The sequence below is a fragment of the Mus musculus genome, chromosome 2, assembly GCF_000001635.26.
Source record: "Mus musculus strain C57BL/6J chromosome 2, GRCm38.p6 C57BL/6J".
Taxonomy (NCBI): domain Eukaryota; kingdom Metazoa; phylum Chordata; class Mammalia; order Rodentia; family Muridae; genus Mus; species Mus musculus.
This window is the reverse complement of record NC_000068.7, coordinates 135,364,685-135,386,605: the sequence shown is the minus strand read 5'-3', so window position 1 is coordinate 135,386,605 and position 21,921 is coordinate 135,364,685. Positions and strand designations below refer to the sequence as shown.

The 21,921-nt window shown below is 42.1% G+C and overlaps 1 protein-coding gene across 3 annotated transcripts in view; it reads right to left on the bottom strand.

The window, feature by feature from the left end:
• The window catches only part of Plcb1 (phospholipase C, beta 1), a 689,095-nt gene that overhangs the window by 88,653 nt on the left and 578,521 nt on the right, over positions 1–21,921 (bottom strand). For all 3 annotated transcript variants that reach the window (NM_019677.2, NM_001145830.1, XM_006498930.3), the window contains 4 exons: positions 21,619–21,838; positions 16,005–16,185; positions 436–512; positions 244–333 (listed from right to left, as the gene is read on the bottom strand). In NM_019677.2, the coding sequence (NP_062651.2) occupies positions 244–333; positions 436–512; positions 16,005–16,185; positions 21,619–21,838 (568 nt within the window). The remainder of the gene's footprint in view (positions 1–243; positions 334–435; positions 513–16,004; positions 16,186–21,618; positions 21,839–21,921) is intronic.

The window sequence follows — 21,921 nt, the reverse complement described above, 5'->3', positions numbered from 1 at the left end:
AGACTAACCCTATGAAACCATAAGTAAACCCACAGTGACATTCTTCCTTTTCTCTGAGTTGCTTCGGTCATGGTGTCTCTGCACAGGAAGAGAACAGGGACTAAGGCAAGAGTCATATAAAAGAGTAATTCAAGGAGAGACTTTATGAAGGGGCCATTGGTTAAGACACTGCTTCTCTCACTGGTCCTCTCACAGGGAGCACCTGCTCCTCCTTCCAGTTAGGGAGGACTACTTTCCACTCACTCTTCCATCTGGCTTTTGTCTTTGGACTTGGCTTCTGTTATCTTCTCTTGCCTCTTCTTATCCATTTTCTTCTTTAATTCCTTCTTCTCTCTGAATTTACAATGGGGGAAAAAAATCAGACCAATTGAATAGCAAGCAGCCCTTGAAGCATTCATGTATATTCAGGCTGAATGTGAAGGGATGGAGGCTTACTTCTCGCAGATTTCCTTCAGCTTCTTTAACTGATTGTTCTGACACTCTTCTGCAACATCTGTCAACTTCTGAATAAGCTGGGGGAAGAAAATGCCAGTTTGATGTTTTCTGTGATCACAGGCACAGGCTCCTGCCCCTGCCCTTCCCACCCCAAACACCAGCAAGTGTACTTAAGACAACCTGCAGTGGGGCTGAGCTGTTGTTAGAATCACAAAAACCTGACTTTTTAGCAACGAGGGCATGATTTTTAAGGTATCACATGATCTGTTTTTGTTTTTGTTTTTTTAAAGATGAAATCCCTCTGATTTTCTCTTCTAATTGAATGACTGTCATTCTAGTTCCTGAAGCTTGGCTCAGTCAGTACAAACACAGCTAAGAGTGTGGACCTGGGTTCTTACCTCTACTCTGTAACGCAATAAAAGTATTTGGGGGCTGGGGATATAGATTAGTGGCAATAAGCTTTGAAGGTATGAATTGAGCTAAGATCTACCTTTTCTGAACCAGTATTTTCTTGATTATAAGTCATACTGTGGCTACCTTTTCCTCTAGTAGGTAGTGTGAAGCTTAAATAAAATAAGTAAATTAGAGTCAGCCGTGCAGAATTCTGTGTTTCTGGGTATGTTTTTGCCGCTGTTGTTGACTTGGTTTGAGATTAACATCAGTTACCCATCTCAGAAAATGATGTAATGTCCTGGTGAGGTAGCTTCAGTTGACACAGAGAGCATCAGGAATGCTTTCCTCTGCTGCTCTTAAAACCTGGGTGCTGAGAATGTAATAACCGTATCATGTGATGCATATTTTCTTCTTGGATCAAGACTCACGACAGCAGCTACTGTATCTTTGGATCATCAGCACTCCTATGGTTCCCACATTCAGTACACGCCTAATGAATGTCAACTACTTGAGAGTAAACTTTCATGCTGATCAACCCTCACTCTCTATTCCACACTGAAAGTCTGTGGAACCTCAGGTGGCTGGAGCAACAGACCTCAGCCCTTCCACTGGAACATAAAACATATGGCCTGAGCTTTCCTTGAGAGACTTCACTACTATTTTCAAAGTGTCGAATTTCTTCCTCCAAATGTACAGAACAAGATGAGCTAACTAGTCTAATATAAGTAATATCTCTCATAGTAACAAGGCAGCCATCCCTCAAGATCCAAGGAAGATTAGTTCTAGGACCCCTATTGTGCACCCAAATCCATGAATGCCTTATGCTAAATGGTATAGCGCTTGCCATAATGTTCGCATACACTCCTGTGTACTGTAAACCATCCTCATACTCTTTATAATAGCTAAAACATTCTAAATGCTGACAAATAAACTCAGGCAGGCTCTAAAATCTGGGCTCTTCACCTCTGTCTGCTGCTGCTGCTCTTCCCTGTGTTTTTGAAGTTATTTTCAAATCCCTTCAAGGGGCTGGGGAGATGGCTCCAGAGGTAGAGCCCTTGCTTCGATAGCATCATGACCTGGGTTCTCATCTCCAGCACCCACGTAAAAAGCAGGCATGGTCATTTCTGTGTGTAACCCCAGTGTTGGTGTCAGAGGCTTAGAGAGATCCATGTTCACTTATGATAAACAGGAAAGTCCCCGCATCTGGATGGAAATAGCTATCAAGGAGAGCATGGGCCACAGAATGCCCGTGCCATCATTCAGGAGAGATGGCCTCAGCACAGCTGCCGTAGTTGAGGAAATCACACTGTGAGCAGTGCCAGGAATCAAACTTTCCAACAATGCTGTTGTCCCTGTCCCCAAGGACTCACAGAAGGCTTTTACATTGACCCAGGCTATCACCTCACCTCTGCATTCCTTCCACCCCCCCAGAGGACCTGTCCCCTGTTTCATTTATCCCACATGCATCACAGAAATTATTCAGAGATTCCCCACTTTGCGCTATTAGATTCACTTGGGGAGACTTCTTAAGGACAAAGATCACAAGGCCGTGTTCCCAGACCTATGAACTGGTAAATGAGTATTTCCATAACCTTGTCCGGGAATGTGGATCCTTACGTGGTCCCCTGGGTACTTTGATCCTGTTACTCATGTGTCCTCTGATGAACAGCCTCAGCGTGATAAGGACACACATTAGAAACGAGAACTCTCAGGCCTTCTCCTAGACCAAGAATTCAGAATCTGTAATCCTAGAATCAAGATTCCTAGGACAAAATGTGCGCCTTGGAATTTGAAGAACCCTGTCTGGATTATTGAGGAACATGCTGACACCATTAAAGAAGCCATTTCAGTTTGTGTGGTCTATGTCTCAGAATCTTTGGAACTTTGTATTCTCTTCACTACTCCCAATGGAGTGCCCTCATCTCTGTAACCAGAGTGGTTTAGACAGCTTGGGAAGCACACACACGATTCCTGACAGACCATATACCATATTGTAGGTCCTTCATTTGGCTGGTTTGCTTTTCCCCACTAAATTAAGTTTCTTTACTTCTCTTCATGTCTTTTCTACTTCTGGAGGGATCGGAAAAAAAATCCCTATTTTTCTCAGAAATGCCTGGTCTTATGGGATAAACTCCCTCTGTGCAAAAACCTCGTCTTTCTCTCTCCTCCCAGAACCAGTCCCTCTTGTCTTTGCCTAGTAAGCCTAACTGTGGATGCTCCTCACTTCCCTACCTCAGCATCTACATAAGTGAGCAGAGACTTCCTCTGTTCCCAGAGACAGGACTTTTCCTTTGATCAGGCATCTTTATTCAACTCAAGAATGTGCAAGGCTTTCCCCTACCTTCTTGGGTAGTTTCATCATCCACTGAATCACAGACATCTGTAAATTTTTCTACACAGCACAGCTTTCTGGTAACAGGAACCCTGGTGCACATACCTACAAGCTGCAGTCTATCTTGCAAGCATTTCTTCCCTGTCTGCAGCCTCATGTCAGCTTTTCTACTGCAGCCCAGAGATTTTTCCCTTCTTATATGTCTCCAAGACTTAGCTGGCCCTATCCCCAGATATATTTCAATTTGCAGATTCTCTTTTAACATTGGCATTCATCATATTGTAATAAACAAGGCAATAGTTTGCTTCCAGAACTGTGTGCATACACCTGTGTGTACACTTTCCCTTCACACTATTCCATCCTTTCAGTGACAGTCCTATGTGAACAGGACATAGGACAAAAAAAATTACTTCTGTGATTGTAGGCTCCCTTGAATTGTGCCATTGTACCTCAGCAACTCTTATCTGAAATCTGTATAATTAAGATGCTTGTATCTGTTTGTATCTAGGTAGCAGGATAAGAACCAACACAATCTGTTAGTAGTGTCTGTTAAGTAGATGATATATATGCATACACAGTGGGTCTCTTTCCTACCTCACCAAGAGAAGGCATGGGCCCATCTGGGCTTTCCCACATAGCACTGTTTCTCTGGGAAGAGCTTGCTCTGGTTTCTGGTTCACGTTTGGTTCCCATGGAAACTGTTGTAATCTTCACCCCCCCATTCTTTGGCCAAAGTCATTGATCCAGGAAATCATATTCTAATCATAGCTTGCCTTCTGGCCATGTGTGACTTCTCTAAGGTAACAAGGCTGGCCAATCATAAACCTAGTAACGTTCTTCTCTAAGACTCACCTACAGGTCAATAAAGAAAGAAATGAAAACCCTGTCTTGTCCCCATTCGAATAAGGATAACACTAAAATTAGAGGGGAGCAAAAGGGGGAACAGTGGTAATAATTACATGAGGGCTACAAGAAGTCTCTGGATAGGCTTCCTGAGTAAGCTGTTTCTGGATCCATCTCTGTTAATTTTCTTCTTTACATTTCCACAAATTTTTTTTTAAGAATAATGATTTTATCCTGTTTATTTTTTTCCTAGTGTATACTATTGTTCAAGTTAGTCCAGTGTAAGTTTCTAACTCTTGTAATCTAAAGAAACTTTACAAAACAAAAGAAAACAAAAAATAAACAAACAAAAACAAAAAAACTCTAAACCAAAACACAAAACCAAACCAAACCAAAACAAAGCAAACCAAACCAAACCAAAAAAAACAGCCAACCAACCAACCAACCAACCAGCCAAATGAAAAAAAAAACCCAAAACTAAAAATGTCTCTATTGTTCCCTCAATAAGGTGAAGCAACTTGGGTTTTGGTTCAAAGTTTTCACTCTATGAGATATAAACACAGGATCTAGAAGAGTGGTTTTTTTGTAGTGATGGAAACACTTTTAACAAACCTAAGAGAAGAGGAGATTAGCTTTTGGAGTTAAGTGTGATCTCCAAGCTTCTCCAGGGACAAACAAAGTAACAAGGGAACAGAGATATAGAGTTCCTAGGAAATGAACCAAGAGTCCATATGGTAATCTGGAATTCTACATAAAATGTTTAATTTTAACTGTTATAATTTAGTTTTCCTCTAACAGACACATCTTTTTTACTTCGTTTACTATTTATGGCAATCCCCTAGATAAATGTCCAAACAATTTTAAAAAATCAAAAACCAAAAACAAACCAAACACATTAAAAAAAAAACAAAAAAAAAAACCTAAAGCCCCAGAGACTAGAATTTCATGCTTGTTTTTAACTGTGAACTAAATTTCTATTGGCTTAGTCACTGGAAGAAGGAAATTTTTTTTCCACAGATGAGTACAATTCCCAGTTGCTAAGTCAAAGAGGATAAAAGATGTGTGGATAGAAGTTTGCAGTCTTTTCTGAGCAGGATGACTTTAGGAGGTAGATGACCAGTGTTAACCCAGTGTTAAATAGGCTCCCACACAGTTCCCCCTCCTTTGTTGCTCCCATTAGTTCCTGATGATTGTCAAAGTCCCTCTAGTGATTTTTTACTAAGAACTGCTCAACTTCTCAGTTACGTAGTGATGCAAAGAGCAAACACAACACTGAGAGTTTAAAGACAAAGTAGATGTTTACTCTGGGGAGTCTGGACCACTGAAGTTGGAAATTCTTCATTCCTGAATCCAGCAACTCCTTGCTGGACATCTATGGTATTGTGAGACCCCGACTTAAAGCGTTTCTCCCTGAAAGGTAAAGCCCCTGGACATTCCCCAAGCTTATTTTCCCTGATCTCTAAAATACAGTCAGAAAGAAGCTCTTTGTTCTCTATAGCCAGCAAAAAGCCTTTTTGTTTCTGTGCCTTACAGCCAGAGATGCGATGATTGTGGTGAGACCCAGCCAGGCGCTTGCTTGGCTCCCTGTGCCAAGGACACCCGCTAGAGAAGAGCTGTAGCCAAACTCCTCCCAACTCTTCCCAACTCTCCTCCCAACTCCTCCCAATTCCTCAGCTAGCTGTTAAAAGCCCCCCACCGTTACCCAGGGGAGTTCGTCCTCAGCTAGCTGACAATAAAGCCTCTTACAATTTGCATCAGGTGTGGTTTTCTGGTTATTGGGGTGCCGGCCAGCTCATCTCGGGACTTAAGCAGAAGTCTCCCCAGTTTTGGGGGTCTTACAGTATCACAGACAGTCTGACTGTGAGCACTGGAGAGCCCTGTTCACAGTGAGCTGACTTTCTCCATTAATTTCTCAGAGATGAAAGTTTTGGCTGAAAAGGCTGCCATCTTGCTTACTCTCTAAAACAGTCTTTCATTCCCAGGCAACCATTATTCATTTTTATTTTCCACAATTAAAGAGAATTGATACCTACTCACTTGACCCTACATGTGTTGGTGCTTTATGTTTACTGGAGAGCTCAGGGTCAGAACCGGGAACTCATACATGACAAGAAAGTACTCTACCACTGAACTAGACAAATATTTGTACTTACATATTTACATGATTCATAGATGAAATTTCCTTTATTCCAGAAAGAAACTTGAAAGTCTGAACTGCGTCTCTATTCAGTGTAAATATTTTCATCTAACTTATTCACTCTGGGTTTGTACCATGATAAGGGCCACCTTTAGCTATGGGGAGATGGGACTGGAATAGCACATATGCTTCCTTAAAGGACATGTTTGCTACCCTTCCATGAGGCTATAGCTTACAGTACTTGAATACCTTTTGACAAATTGGTAAGTCTGACGCAGGAGCTGTAGCCTATTTTGTAGACTAAGTGACACATGATGAGTTGTGCCACTGCAGCTCTTTAGACCTTCTGATTCTAAAAGCCACAAAGGCCACTTCAGAATAAACAAAATAAATATTAATTGCTTGAAATAACCATCATGGCAAATAGGGGTTTTTAGCTAGTTAGAAATGCGGACCTGACTAAAGGAGATAACATTTGTCTTGCTTGTAACTTGCTTATAAATCATGGGCTCTATGGTCCGTTTGGATGGAAGGCCCAGAAGAGCTGCCCGTGAAGATGTGTATCATGCCCATCTTTTCTTTCTTCTCTAAATACAAAATATATCATTTTCCAGATGAATTGCAGTAATTCTTGCGATTCCAGGTGTTCAAACTAAAGATCAGTCATGTGGATTTTATTTTAGAATTTTTCTTACACAAGAATATCTTCCTCCTGAACTCCTTTATGCTGACACAAACCAAAGCTATTCTCTGCCTTGCCTTGGGTTTCGCTGCTCATTTATGTTTTCTTTAATTTTTACTAAATAATCATCAGCACCACTAAATCAAATCAGGACGATGCATATTGTGTATGAGAGAGAGAGAGAGAAAGAGAGAGAGAGAGAGAGAGAGAGAGAGAGAGAGAGAGGAAGACAGACAGACCAGGGTTTAAAAATCCGTTGCTTTAAACTAGACATTCTAATTATTACTTTAAATCTCTGGGAGGTGAGTCATCCTATATTCTATAATATGAGACTAACGTCCTAGTGAAAGGAGACTTTCTAAGAATTCTTGTATAAACATCTTGTTTTAGAAATAGGGATACAGGGAAGAGAGGCCCCTTGGTCTTGCAAACTTTATATGCCCCAGTACAGGGGAATGCCAGGGCCAAGAACTGGGAGTGGGTGGGTAGTGGAGCAGGGCAGGGGGAGGGTATAGGGGACTTTCGGGATAGCATTTGAAATGTAAATGAAGAAAATATCTAATAAAAAATTGGAAAAAAGGAAAGAAATAGGGATACAGATACCAAAAAAAGATGAAATAGTTTTATCAAAAGGTACATATGTGAGAACACAAGCCACTGTGCCTTCCCTCAGTCCTGCGCTGATTATCTGTGGTAAAGAAGTCTTACCAGATTCCAGCCACTTGGTTAAGTTTCCATGAATTTTCCTATTAAATCTCACATTTGAACTATAAGGGATGTACACAGATTGTTGTTTTTTTCTAAAATTATCTCAGAATCTATGCCTTTCCCTGCACTCCCACTTTGCATTGTTATTGACAGCTGCCCAAAATGAAGAGTCTAGTTCTCTAACTATTGACAAGTCCTATGACTTGACTTAAACAACATAATAAAAAAAGAAGAACTCTTGAGAGAGTTCCTATAGAGGAATGGAACTAGTAAGGGACCAGTGGGGATGAGAAGATCTTCCAAGGAAGGACAAATAGTGCAGTGTTATAAAGAGATAAAGGGAACCTGGATAGGAGGATTACATGGGGGGAGGAAGATGAACGGGTACGGTAGAGGAGGGAATATAGGGAGAGACAGCTAACAATAAAAGCCTTTTGAAAAATCATAAGGATACCTATTACTGTAGAAGCTTCTGAAAATACATAATACATGAACACAGATACCACACACACACACACACACACACACACACACACACACACGAGTAAGGTCACATTGCTGAAGATATAACTTACTTCTATCATTGAACATGGAGAAACAGAGATTCAAGATTTGAGGCTTCACCCCTATTGATTAGCATTCACGGTACTGGAAGGCATTTTGCACCGTATCAGAAGAGAAAATGAATTATCAAGATCACCCAGCTATAAAACCTATGACCTACAATAGAGACTTTCATACAAGATATACATCTGCAATAGTGGCACAATTGTTATAGTAGTAATCAACCATTTTTTAAAAATTAGTTTTAATTCCTACTATATGGGATGGAACCCATACCTGGCACTTATAAACTGTCCAATACCCTGAAGTTAGATAAGTTATATGCCCTGGGTGAAAATCTACTACTATTACTCTGCTAAAAGAATATAGAAAAAAAAGCCATGTAATGCTATATACTCATAGATCAGAAAAACACTTAATCCTCGACATTGCATTAATCCTCTCCTTGCATGCAGTAGATGGTAATTAACACAGAGACCCACAACTGGACAATGTGCAGATACTGACAGCCTTTGGATGACTCAGATTCTACATAGCATGTCTTTATCGAATCCCCCCTCACCTTAAGACTCATGGATCTATGAGAAAGAGGAGGTAGGAAGATTTTAAGAGCCAGCGGTGGTAGCTGACTCCAAGAAACAGTGTCCTCTTGATATAAAAGGAATAATGCATATAAGATGAACTCATAGACTGACACCATGCACAAGATGTATATAGGTTCAAACCAGACAAAATCCCTGCACTGAAAGAGGGAAGTAGATGCAAAGTCATGCTCTACCCAGGAAGTCTTTTGTAGTTGGGAACTGCTGCAAAAGGGAAGGGAATGGTCCATGTCTATAAGTAGTTGGAGCAGACAAAATAGACTCCATTTTCTTGTGTGTGCACTTTTTGTTTTGTCTTGGTCTATTTTTGTCTTATTGGCGTTTTTTATTGGTTTGTTTAGACTTTTGGGTTTTTTTGGAGTTTGTGGGGCTTTGTGTGTGTGTGTGTGTGTGTGTGTGTGTGTGTGTGTGTGTGTGACCAACTCCATTAGGGAACGATAGAAAAACTGACAAATAATGCATGTTCACAATTACTTCATTTATTGTTCTGCTATTAAAAGCCTTTACTTATTTGTCATTCCTGGTTAAAAAAAATGGTAGCATTTTAGGGAACGATAGATGATTTCATTTTTGAGAATAAAAAATGATTCTGCACTAAAGTCAGAACATGAGAGAAAAACAGATAACAGGACCCCAGCAAACCATGGTGAACGCCCACCCTGTAATTACTTCTGGCGTGTGTGTCTCAGGCAGGGCCACAGAGGGAGGAGACTCGAGAGTGTCACAGCAAGCTGGAGCACAGAGTCAGCACAAATCGTCAAAAGGAAGACCGTGGGTTCTCTCCAGTTGTACCAGGAGCTCGATCATGACAACACATTTGAGTTTGAAGTACAGACTTCCTAGGCAGTTCATATATCACACAAAATAAAGATGTTCACTTGTAGACAGTATTCTATGCATGCTTCTCTTACTCTTCCCTGCAGTCTAATGGACTGATAATTACTCTTCTCTTCAACGAACAGATAAGAATTCTAAATTCAGTGGGCAGCAATGTCCCGTGAGGGGGTATTTGATTCTAACCCCTGTATCATTATCATAGCCTATGAGGTGTTCTACTCATGGGTGGTGACAACCACTCAGAGCTCTGGATTAAAAATGCATCTTTTGGTCCTTTGGGGTTGACAGGTTATTAGAGGATTCAGGGCTGTGCATGCTTATGTTGATTTGTCTTAGAATAGCTGCTCATATGACTGACACGAGGACGTGTACAAAGTTAAGGGGAAATGAGGAAGAAATGGATGAGCAGAGCATATGTGAGGGGCTGGAGTTATGGGTCAGTGCTAGTCTAGTATTAGCGAGGCTCAGATTCAATTCCCAGCACTGAAAGAAAAAGAAAAAGAAAAAAAAAAAAAAGGAAAGAATGGAAAGTGGAGGCCAAGCATTCTGACTGAGAAATAAGACTATCAACACTATCACAAAACCCTAACAATCCCTATCCTGCAGCTGTGAATGTGATGCAGGGCTAACTATTGACGGTTACTGAGGATAATAACATGGAACTCCTATCAAGTGTTATCACTTACTAGTGACTTTTAAATGTAAAACCTCACCAGTGATGTGGTGCACAATTTTAAGCCTAATACAATTTTAAGAAGCAGTTGACTCTTTGTGAGTTGGAGACCAGCCTAGTCTACATAAAAAATTCTAGACCATTCAAATCTATGGAACCACAATTTAGCTCTCAGTTCGCACAACAGGTGGCTCATAAGTGCCAGTAACTTCAGCTCCAAGAGATAGGATGCCCTCTTTGGGTCTCCATGGACACACACACACACACACACACACACACACACACACACACACGGTATACCATCACAGAGACACACAAATACAATAAAAATAAGTTTTTCAAGTTAAGATCTTATACGAGTGGCATAAAGAAAACACAAGGTTTTTTTTCCATGGTCTGGGTGCATAAGACATTATCAGGGGGAGCTTCAGTTCCTTGCTAGGAGCCAGGGTCCTTTGGTAGTGTAAATACTCAGGCCATTCATGAGGCTCACAGACTTGAATGGGTGGTGGTGGGGTTCCATCTGTGTCTTCATACATCCATACTAAAGCACTGTGAATATGGGCAGGCAGCCCCAGCAGAGATATACTCAGCCATGACAGATGCCAGCCAGCCAGCTCACTGAACAAGTTGTGAAGGGCGCAGTGTTTCCCATTTTAATTAAAGCGAACTTTTGGCTGATTCTAAAATGTACTGATTTGAACCCAGACAGGTGTTTATCATGCCTCTTCAACTTGAGTGTATGCAGTGTCACCCAGGACTCAGCTGAAACACAGAACATGAGATAGCAGACCTGGGATGGGACCTGCAATCTGCCTGTTGAATGAACAGGTTCAAAACCACTGAAACTACCGTCTATGCAAATTGTGTTATTACATATCTCCTGTGTTAATAGGAACAATGGCCTCAATGGCAATTAATAGTTTCCAGATTTGGTAAACTGTTGCCACATCTTTGCTTTTCTGTCAGCTTACTGACACCTTTATGACTGATTTCATTTTAAAATTGATATGACTGTTGAAATTCCATGTCACGTCCTCCTCAAGTGATTTTACTTATTTTGTCTTTGGCACCTATCAGAATATTGGGCTGAAGTTACTGTTTTCAGTGGATATTTGGTTAGGAGTTTGTTGATGTCAGGGCTTCTTAGTCTCTGAAATGCAAAAACTGTAAGCCATGCACTTCTCACCTTAAATCCATCTTAGGAAATGAAATAACTTCTCTTTAAATTTCCCATCACCCCTGTACCTGGGGCCTGCTGACTTCTAAGCGGCACTTGGCGTTTGTCTAATCTAGCCTGGGTAGCCCGCTCATCATCCAGACACACCACCAAAGATAAAACTGTCACTTTCAGTCAGCTTTCTAGCAAGAATGTCTCCGGCAAACCAATCTCCAGTTATTACATTCGGAATTGGAAAGTCTGGTATTCGTGTTGGAAGGGGAGTGAAGGAGTGTGAACTGCAGAAGTCAAATGGCCTTGAAATAAGCTGCGAGTTTCCAGATCTAAGGAGTCTGGGTCTCAGCGTTCTTAACAAAAGCCTTCCTAAGTGGTTTATCTGAGCTCCAAGCTCACAAACACTGCCGTGAGCCAGGGAGCATTTTGAGAAGGTTGGTTAACATTTGACCTGTAACCTGGGGTATGTTGATCTGGACACATATTTATGTTGTATGATATCTTAGGTCTACAGAGTGTGTGTTTCCTTTCTTCAGTTGAAGGGAGAGGGCACATATTCTAGCACGTCACCTCTGCCAGGACTTTGATATCTCCCACAGCACAGTAAGTAGATTCAGCCTCTTTCCACGCTCTTCAGTGTGGCTCTTCCCTGTAGTGTCTCCTTCATCCCATTTGCAGCTGAAGTTCACCCCCTTTCCCAGGACACACACAGACAAGAGGGCTTCCTCGGCTGCTATGGCTTACTTCCCAGGCACTTTCTGATTTCTTTCTTTTTTTTCCCCTTTCTTCTTTCTTTCTTTCTTTCTTTCTTTCTTTCTTTCTTTCTTTCTTTCTTTCTTTCTTTCTTTCTTTCTTTCTTTCTTTCTCTTTCTCTCTCTCTCTCTCTCTCTCTCTCTCTCTCTCCCTCCCTCCCTCCCTCCCTCCCTCCCTCCTTCTCTCTCTCTCTCTCTCTCTCTCTCTTTTTCTTTCGTTCGTTCTTTCTTTCTTTCCATTTTTTTTTTGAGAATCACTGATGAATACCAGCTTCCCCCCTTTATTTGACTATATCACTTTCTCATAGCCATGACCCTGTTCTTGGTGAATGGAGTCTTGTCCAGGTCACTATGAATGGGTTGTCTGGACTTTTTAGTAGTATTCATAATGTTAGTCAACTTGAGTCCTCTGTTGACGAACCCAGGATTTCACAGTATCTGGGGCCAGCCTTGGTCTCACCTGAGCCTGGGACCATCCCTTCCTGGAAAACCAGTTCTTACTATGGAGTGAAGGGATTTTCAGAATGGTCTTTGTGGATGCTATTCCATGTCAGTCACTTGTTCAAAAATAGGCCTTCCCTCAGCCTGACACCCTTATATGGTATCTACCTAGTTCTGAGGACAACCTACACAAGACAGTTCCCCCAAATCCTAGATCTGTATCCTCTACATTAAATATCATCTGCCTTACTCAATATTGATGGAACCACTCTGTTAGTCTTCCAAGATCCAGCCTAGACACTTTGTGTGTCACTCCTTTTGTCTAGAAACCTTCTTCCATGTGTGTGCCTGGACTAGGCCTTCAGCTCAGGACTCAAATGTTGTCTTATCAATTCATCTGTCAGTCCTTCCTGCCAAGTTTCTTTAAAGTTTTGGGATAGAGTCTCAAACATCTATTTCCTAATAGTAATATTATTTTTTCTCATGATCCTTCTCACTACTTAATATATTAAATTTTCTGCCAACTCATGCTGCTTATGGTCTGTTCCCCCCCCCCCCCCCCTTTTAGATGGTTAGCTCCAGAAGGGCAAGAATTGTTGCGAGTTTTGTCCAACATTTGTTTGAAATGGACAAAGTAGTTTTTTTCCTTTTGGGATGATAAAAGTTAGTGTTGATTATGGTGATGGTTGTTCTTAATTGTGAGCATGCTGATATTTTGCATTTTATGTGATATGTGAAACAAGTAAGAGAGAGAGAGAGAGAGAGAGAGAGAGAGAGAGAGAGAGAGAGAGAGAGAGAGAATGCAAGCCATCCAAAAGAAATGCATGGCTATGTTTCACATGAGCAACAAACAACACAAAGCAAGCCCTTCATCACAACATTGGCATGCGACATGAAGTAGAAGAGGAGTCTGTGTAGTGGTTAGGAAGCAGAGACTCTATAGTCAGATGGACAAAGTTTAAATCACAGATGCACTACTTTCTAGTCATAACACCTTGGAAAAGTCACCACATGGAAAGAGTGCCAACAACAATCCTGAAAGGTTACGAGTGCTCTGAGGAGTAGACCCAATGCCATTCCTATAACTGGCTTAATTATCCAGTATGTGTGTCAGCAGTGAGTGTTCAATGCACAGCTGTTTTCTTCATGGTTATAGTCATAGCTTACTGGAGAAATTCAGATAGTAATGGTTGGATCGCGAAGGACAGCTGTCATCTATTATTAAAATTGACTTTGGCTCTCTTGGATCTGTCAAGGCAATTCTTTCCTCACCTCTACCCTCAACCTCTCCCAGACATTCTTTTACTGTTTCGATCTTTAGAAAAAAAGATAATTGATTTTTTTTATGTATGTGTGTCAGTGCCTGACTATATGTCTGTGCACCATGTACATGCATACCAGCAGAGTTCAGAAAAGGCATCGGACCTCCTGGGACTGGAGTTACAAGCAGTTGTAAGGTATGATGTGGGTGCCCATACACAAAACACACACACACACACACACTCACAGTCATGTGTGGCTTATTCACAAATGTAACTTCTATGAGAGAAATAAGCTATTCCGTCTCTGTCTTCATTAACCTTTCTTGTTCTCCTTCTCCCCTCTTTTCCCATTCCTTCCCCTTTAGAGTCCCTGCTCTGTTTTCATGCCAGATGTTTATATTTAAATCTAAATTTCACACATGCGAGAGAACATGTTCTATGTCTTTCAGTCTGGACTAACTGAACCTGACAATCTCCAGTTACACCCATTTCCCTGTGTTGAGAAATAACTTAATTCTTCTCTATGGCCATGTAACACTCTGTGCTATTTACCACATTTCCCCTAGTTCGTCCTTTCTTCCTTCCTTCCTTCCTTCCTTCCTTCCTTCCTTCCTTCCTTCCTTTCTCCCTTTAATGAATATCTTGGCCTCTTCCTATCTACAGACTGCTGTGAATGGGGCAAAGATAAAAATGAGCATGCAGGTGTGTGAGGTGTGTTGAGTTAGGACTCCTTTGGGCAGCTGAGTCACATGGGAATGCTAGTTTTGTTTTTTTGAGAGCGTGTGTAACTGATGTCCATAATGGCCACACTAGGCCACCTTCCACTAGCAGCTTGTGACAGTTTGTCCTGTCCCCCAGTCTTACTATTATTTTTTTTGTCATCTGCTTCTAGCCCTTGTGACCTGGGTGAAATGGAATCTCAAAAGTAGTCTTAATTTGCATTTCTCTGACAGATAAAAGATAGTGAACATTTTCGTATATTTACTGGTCATTTGCATTTTTTCTTTGGAGAACTGTCTATTAAACTTATTTGCACACTTACTGACCCAATGGCTTATTTCCATGGTGTTTAGATTGTATGGTTCTTTATAGGTTTTAATTCCTTGTTAGAGGTATAGTTGGCAAAGTTTTTCTTCCTACCAAGAAGTGTACAGGGAAGAATCCATGGCTCCAGTTACATATGTAGCAGAGGATGGTCTTCTCTGACATCCAATGGGAGGGGGGGCCTTGGTCCTGTTTAGGTTTGATGCCTGGAGCAGTGGGGCAGGAGAGTGTGGGTGGGTGAGGGAGCACCCTCATAGAGGCAAAGGGGAGGGGGAGAGGTCAGCTGTGGGATGGGAGACATGTGGAGGGGTAACCAGGAAGTGGGATATAATTTGAGATGTAAATGAATGGAATAATTAATTTAAAAAAAGATTTTCTTCCTTTTATAGGTTGTCTTTTCATAGAGTGCAGCATTTCTTACATAGACAGACTCAGAACAAAAGGATGGATAATTCTATGAAACCATTTCCTAAGTACACTGCCCATTTTAGTCAAGGCTATTTGTTCCGATCTGTTTGTTTCTGGCATTAGCTTGTTTTCAGGGCTAGTACTTAACTCCTAAATTCACTTTGTGTGTTTCTGCGTGTGACTAAGTGTTAAATATTCCACTCTTCATGAAAGCATCAAAAACAGTATCAAGACTTTCACTATCCAAGAGAAAATATTTTGGCAGGCAAACCTCATCACTAACAAAGAGGGTGTCCTTCGCTTTCACAGGTAGCCTTGAGTCTTTGAAGGAAAATCAGGATTGTAGGCAGTGGGTGGTTTTATCATGCCTGTTCCTGAAAAGCTCAGTGATGCTGAAGTAGAGCGAAAATTTCCTTGCAGTGCTTGCTTTACTTTGGAAAGAATGTTTTACTCCCTTGTGCCCTCTCAAAGATGCTCTCAAACTAATGGATGCTCAAAAGTAATCCAGGAAAGGTAAACACGAAGCATAGCTCCATGGAAGGATTAGAGGGATTCATCAAATGTGAGGAGTGTTAGTGTACTGGGTAGCCTCTGCCCCCTGCACGCTGTTGCCATACACTTCTGCCCTGTGCCCTGTGCGTCATCTGAGAGCAGCAAACATTTGCTCCTTCACAGAGCCCTGCAGCTGCACAAACACAACCATGCTTCGTGGCTTACCAGTTTAATGTGTTCTCGCTTTTGGTACTTCTCGCTGTAATACTGCTCTTGCCGAAGATTAAGCAGCTGCTGTTGTTGCTTGTCTTTCAAGTCTATCAACTTCTGAGTCATTTCTGCATCCAGGGCAGCGAGGTCTTGCTCAATGGCTGATGAGCCGTGGTCAGGGCTGCTGGGTTCAGATCTGCAAAGACACAGACAGAGAAATGCAAGAACTGGGCTGGTGGTACCAGGTGCTTGGGAGGCTCCAGAATGCCTCCTCTCAAGGCCACTGGGCTTGGATGTAAAAACCTAAACCACTAGAAGGAGAAGATATGAATCCCACATCGAGACAGAAACTATTTTTGCATAAAGGGCTCTTCACGTTCTGTAGAGTGCTCAGGGAGATGATGACGGATGAAGGAATGAGAGAATGCTGTACTGAACACACTACCCAATGGTTACTCAGAGAAATCTGTAAGATTTACTTGTAGATTAAGGGAGATGGGAGACAGGAAGGCATAGCTAGGACCCCAGGGTCTTGGATTCTCCTGATCCATCTTCGGATATGAAACATTTTGAGACTTTTTGCTTTTTGGTGGACAATTCTAAAAAGAGGTAATCCTTTTACATCTTCCATCGAAACAGGCTCAAAGCCACTCCAGAGCTTCTAGAAATAAATCCTTGGGAGATCTGATACGGAGAAAGCACTTTTCTCTTAGGGAAGACCATGCACGCTTTCTTTAGACAGAGAAGTAGAATGGTCTGTCCTATATTTCCTTTCCTCAAAGGATAAGAGGTTAATTCAGTGTTCAAGGACAGAAACGGCATCGAGAGTTGGTGCTGTATTGCAGAAACACAATGTGAACTATGAGTGTGATAGTTCACCATGCATAGCACTTGTACTAGCCGCCTATAAATGGGAAATGAGTGATACTAATTTTTAACAAGATGTGCTATAAGCTGGATGTGCGAGGAACACCTGTAATCCTAGCATTCAGGAACTCAAAGCAGACTGATTGCAAAGTGCCACCTCAGTTACAAGGCAATCTCTGGACTCAAAAGAATAATTGTATGTGTATATATTAATTTAACCAATTAAAAGAAGCCAAAAGATGTCGGAGTTATTTTAGTTTTCTTTTGGAGTCGGAGAAATCTGGTATGTATTTTATAGTTTGAGTACATCATAGTACTGATAAAATGCACTTTTTTCTTGCTTGGGTTACATGTAAAGTTTTCCACTGAGCTACACCTGGAGTTCAAATGACCTAATCAAGGGCCTAATAGCCACATGTGGCTCATGGCTCCTGTCTAAGATGTGTATGCGCGTGTGTTGCTTTTAGCTTCCATAAAGTTTCCACATACTTGCTTACAGCTATGTCTAGGCCTATTCTCCCTCTCTCCCTTCTCCTCTGTTTCTCTGGTTCTCTCCCTATCCCATTCCCCCTTCCCTTCCCCTCTCCCTCTTTCTCTCCCTCTCTTTCTCTCTCCCTCTTTCTCTCTTTCCCTGTTGCTCTCCCTCCGTGCCCCCTTTCTGTGTGTAGGCGGCATGGAGGTTTCTGCTCACAGATAAATATTAGCGAACCTGGAATATTAAACACACAGAGTTGTTCCTTCAAAGAAAGGGATTAATCATGGATATGGTTAGTAGCCTGGTGACCTTTACGCTATTTGTATGGCTGAGAACACACGGGATCCTCATCCAGACAGCCTAAGCTTTATAAACCCATCTTTATGGAAGGTATCACATGTAGTTCATAAAGAGTTTTAATGTAGGTATGTCCAATCTTTATTTAGTTTCCTTTGTGCTGTGTTGTGCACAGGAGGTTGAGTTAGTTTTCTTTTTTAAAAATTTTTTTATTTTATTTTATTTTATTTTATTTTAATTCGGTATTTTCTTCATTTACATTTCCAATGCTATCCCAAAAGTCCCCCATACCCCCCTCACTCCCCTACCTACCCACTCCCACTTCTTGGCCCTAGCGTTCCCCTGTACTGAGGCATATAAAGTTTGCAAGACCAATGGGCCTCTCTTTCCACTGATGGCCGACTAGGCCATCTTCTGCTACATATGCAGCTAGAGACACGAGCTCCGGGGGTACTGGGTAGTTCATATTGTTGTTCCACCTATAGGGTTGCAGACCCCTGTAGCTCCTTGGGTACTTTCTCTAGGAGTTAGTTTTCACCAGATTGTGCTGTGCTTAAATATGCCTAAAATAAACTACTTGTCAGACTCTGTAAGCATGAAGCAATACCCTACTTAGTCATGTTAAACCAAACCACTTTCTTGCCTCCTGTGGATCACTACTCTGCTGGTTCTGGTGGTCATAGAGACCCAGCATATGTGGGATTCAAGCAGAACAGAAGGTTTCAGAAGCCCTGCCTGGCTTCCTCTATATGCTGGCCTCTTTGTACATTGTGGGCTACAAAGGCATTTACATACACATCTCTCCTGTGAAGTTATTTTGATGCTGCATTAGGAATTTTCAGGATATGGTATAAGAGCAAATAAACATATAAATGTGTGCATCTTTAGAGTTCTTAGGAGGTATTTAGAGCAAACTTGGCCTTCACTGGCTGTGCAGCAAGAGGTAAATGCTGACTTAGCCTTTAGCTTCCCGAGAAGGAGTGACACATCTCACCTGCTATCGTTCTACGTCTGTTCAACCTCTAAGGAAAGGTGATTTTTGCTACTTTTAAAAAATCAAGTCTTGCATTTTGATCGTGTTTTCAAGGTGAGCACGCATTACATCATATGTCACAATATGGATTTGAAGCTGCATCCTGCTTTTCTCTACCTGGTGAGAAAGATGATGATTCAGAGCACAGTAAGAGGAGAAGGAGGCATCACAGCCTACTGTGTTCCCAACCATGGACAGGTGGCTTACACACTCCGTTTCAGGACGGCATATAGAAGTTTCAGCTAGAGAAAAAGGTTGTATTTCTCAGCAGTGATAATTCCCTTTAGGTCAAGACCTTGAAAGACTTTGAGAGCCCCTGACCCATTTCTAGAAAAGCTCTGACTGTGAGCGCTACACCCGTTTCCTACATCTCTGATGATTGTTGGGTCTCCCTGACCACATCTCTCCACTTATCAGTTAACAGGAACCATTAGGACATCTCATAAGAGTAATTTGTTAAACTCTTACCCATGACCCCAGCTCTGAAGAGGCTCCTAAAAACATCTTTCTCATTGCTGCTCCTATGAGGCAGACTCTGAGCCATATGGCTTTAGCTGGAGAATGGAGTTTCTTGAACAGATATGGCCATCGTGATCACATACATTTCAATCTCTACAAGGATAGCTGGCAGTGACAGAGCCACATGGGCCGTGTCTTCTTTCCTCCAGGTATCCACTTCTCATCCTAAACTCTCTTAGGAAAAACAACAAGGCAAGAATCCAGCCTTTGCTACCATTTCCGTGCCCCTCTTTTTTAGGAAAAACCTGTATCATCGCCCATCTGGACTCCTGAGAGAGTGTCCCCTCAGGTCTCTCTGTTCCTGCTCTGAGTCCCCAGTCCTGACAGAGTACCATCTAGACACCATGACTCTAGCATCACCTGCTCCAAGCATGACTGAAGCAGACTTGATAGCAGCTCATGTACATCTCAAAAGTGCAGCAAAGGGTCATCTTCCATGCAGCAGCTATGAATATTTTCTGAGGCTATTAATTAGACTGCAGACATTTCATCAAACTGTTTCCTTCTGTGGCTTCTCACTCAACCACATAAGTTCTGAATTACTTGTCATTTGCTTCTGCTCTGGAAGACCTTGGTTAAACAGTTCCCTCTCCTAGCTGCTAGACATCATTTGTGTCACACCACATGGGGCTCACTAGGTCTTATCCATTTTGCCAACTGAACTATTCTTGAAACAGGTCAATTTTTCCCGGCTTTGAATCTTCCCCTTGGCCTGGGACTGCCTCCTATCACTCTATGGTTGTGCATGATTGATTCCTTAGGAGTCACCTCATTCTATACTGTGACTTGTCAGAATGGCTCTCCCAGCTGGGTGTGGTGACATTTGCATATAATCTCAGCTTTTGGACAACAAGGCAGGCAAATTATGACTTCAAGTCCATCTCAAGTGTGGGGGGGCTGGTGTGCTACTTACTGGCTTTCTCCTTACGATCTACTCAGCAGCCTATTATAGAACCCAGAACCACCAGCCAAGAGGTGGCCCCACCCACAATAGGCTGAGTCCTCTCAAAGCAATCATTGAGAAAATGCCCTTCAGGCTTACCCACAGCCAATCTTATGGAGGCATTTTCTCAACTGAGATTCCCTCATCTCAGATGACTCTAGCTTGTGCCAAGTCATCATAAAACCTAGCTGGCAAACTGAGCTACACATGGTGATGCTCTGTCTCAAAACTCTAGAGAGTGGGTATCAGCTAAGTAGTGAAGGACTTGTCCAGCATGCACAAGTCCCTGGGATCCATCCTTAGCACTGCAATAAAAAAATTTAAAAACACAGGGGATGTTATCTTCTCTGAGGTCATTCTACATCAAAATTTTGTTCTTTTTGATAGTCTTTATGGTTATGCTGTACCACGGTTATATGTGTTGTCCATTTTCCTCGAGTTATCTCGATGTCTTGGGTTTCTGTTACTGTGATAAAACACCGTGACTAAAACTACTTAGGGAGCAAAGCGATTATTTCATCTTATACTTCCATCATTGAAGGAAGTCAGGGCAGGTACCTGGAGGAAGGAACTAATACAGAGGCCATGGAGAAATGTTGCTTATTGACTTGTTCCTCATGGCTTCCTCAGCCTTCTTCCTTATAGACCCTGGGGCCATTAACTCAGCACTACTGACAGTAAAATAGCCTTCCCATGTCAAACATTAATTATGAAAATGCACCAAACACTTCCTGGGGCAGTTTGATGGGTACATTGAGATTTTTCTAGTTTTTATAAGCTGAGATAAAACTAACTAGCAAACGTGACTGCATATTTGCTGTTTAAGGGTAAAATTGTATACAATCATTGAATTATCCACAGGGCACAAGAAACAAAATAATAATATTACTCAATAGCTATGCTAGACTTGCTTCTCTCTGCCACATTCTGAGTGCTTTGAGTATATGAGAGATGTACTGTGAGAGCCCCAGACCCCAGGATATCTGTCAGGCCATTACGGGTTTCAGGCATCAAAAGAAAGTTGAAGCTTCTCCTTCCTCATGGTAAACAGTCTGTTCAACTCGATTCTAGGTACATAAGAACTCCATACCCACACTTTGGCAGCTGCTATGGTGTGTGGGGATGGTGTGGGGTAGGGGTGGGGGCATCAGGGACCCGATATCTGAGCCAAGAGCTAGTGCTCTGGAAGCATAATTGTATATCTACCCCAGAATTTGTTCAAATGAAGAAATCCATACCCAAAGTACTAGCTATGCCAAGACCAGAGAAAGAAGGGTCACAGGAATTCAGCCAGCCAAGACTAGCCTGGAAAGCGGGGAGGGGAGAAGAGAGGGAAGGTAGGAAGGAGGGAACTAAATTTAGCTTATAAGCAACTGTGAACTGAAAATACTCAAGAAGGGCAGGGTGGAGCCTGTGGAGTGACTTTGCTCCCTGTGGCATCACAGCATATAAACCATCAACCCCCCGCCAGGGCAGCATCTCTTTATGGACTCACTTCTTCTTGCTGTCCTTTTTGGCGGACTTCTCCAAGGCTGCCCTCCTTCTCAGGTAGTCATTCTGAATCTCGTTGTACTTGGTCGTGTGCTCCTTAATGAGCTCCGTGGTTTTCTTGTGGTGTCTCTTCACCAGGTCTTTCATTTCTTTGTAGTGTTTCTTTTGAAGTTTCACGAACGATTTCTGTTGCTTGAGCTCTTCGATGGTTTGCGCCTCTACTTCTGCAACAGAGGAGCGTTAGGAGCTGAGTGACAGAGTGGCTGAGAGTCCAGGGGTAGGGACAGTGGCATCCTGTTCAGAGAGG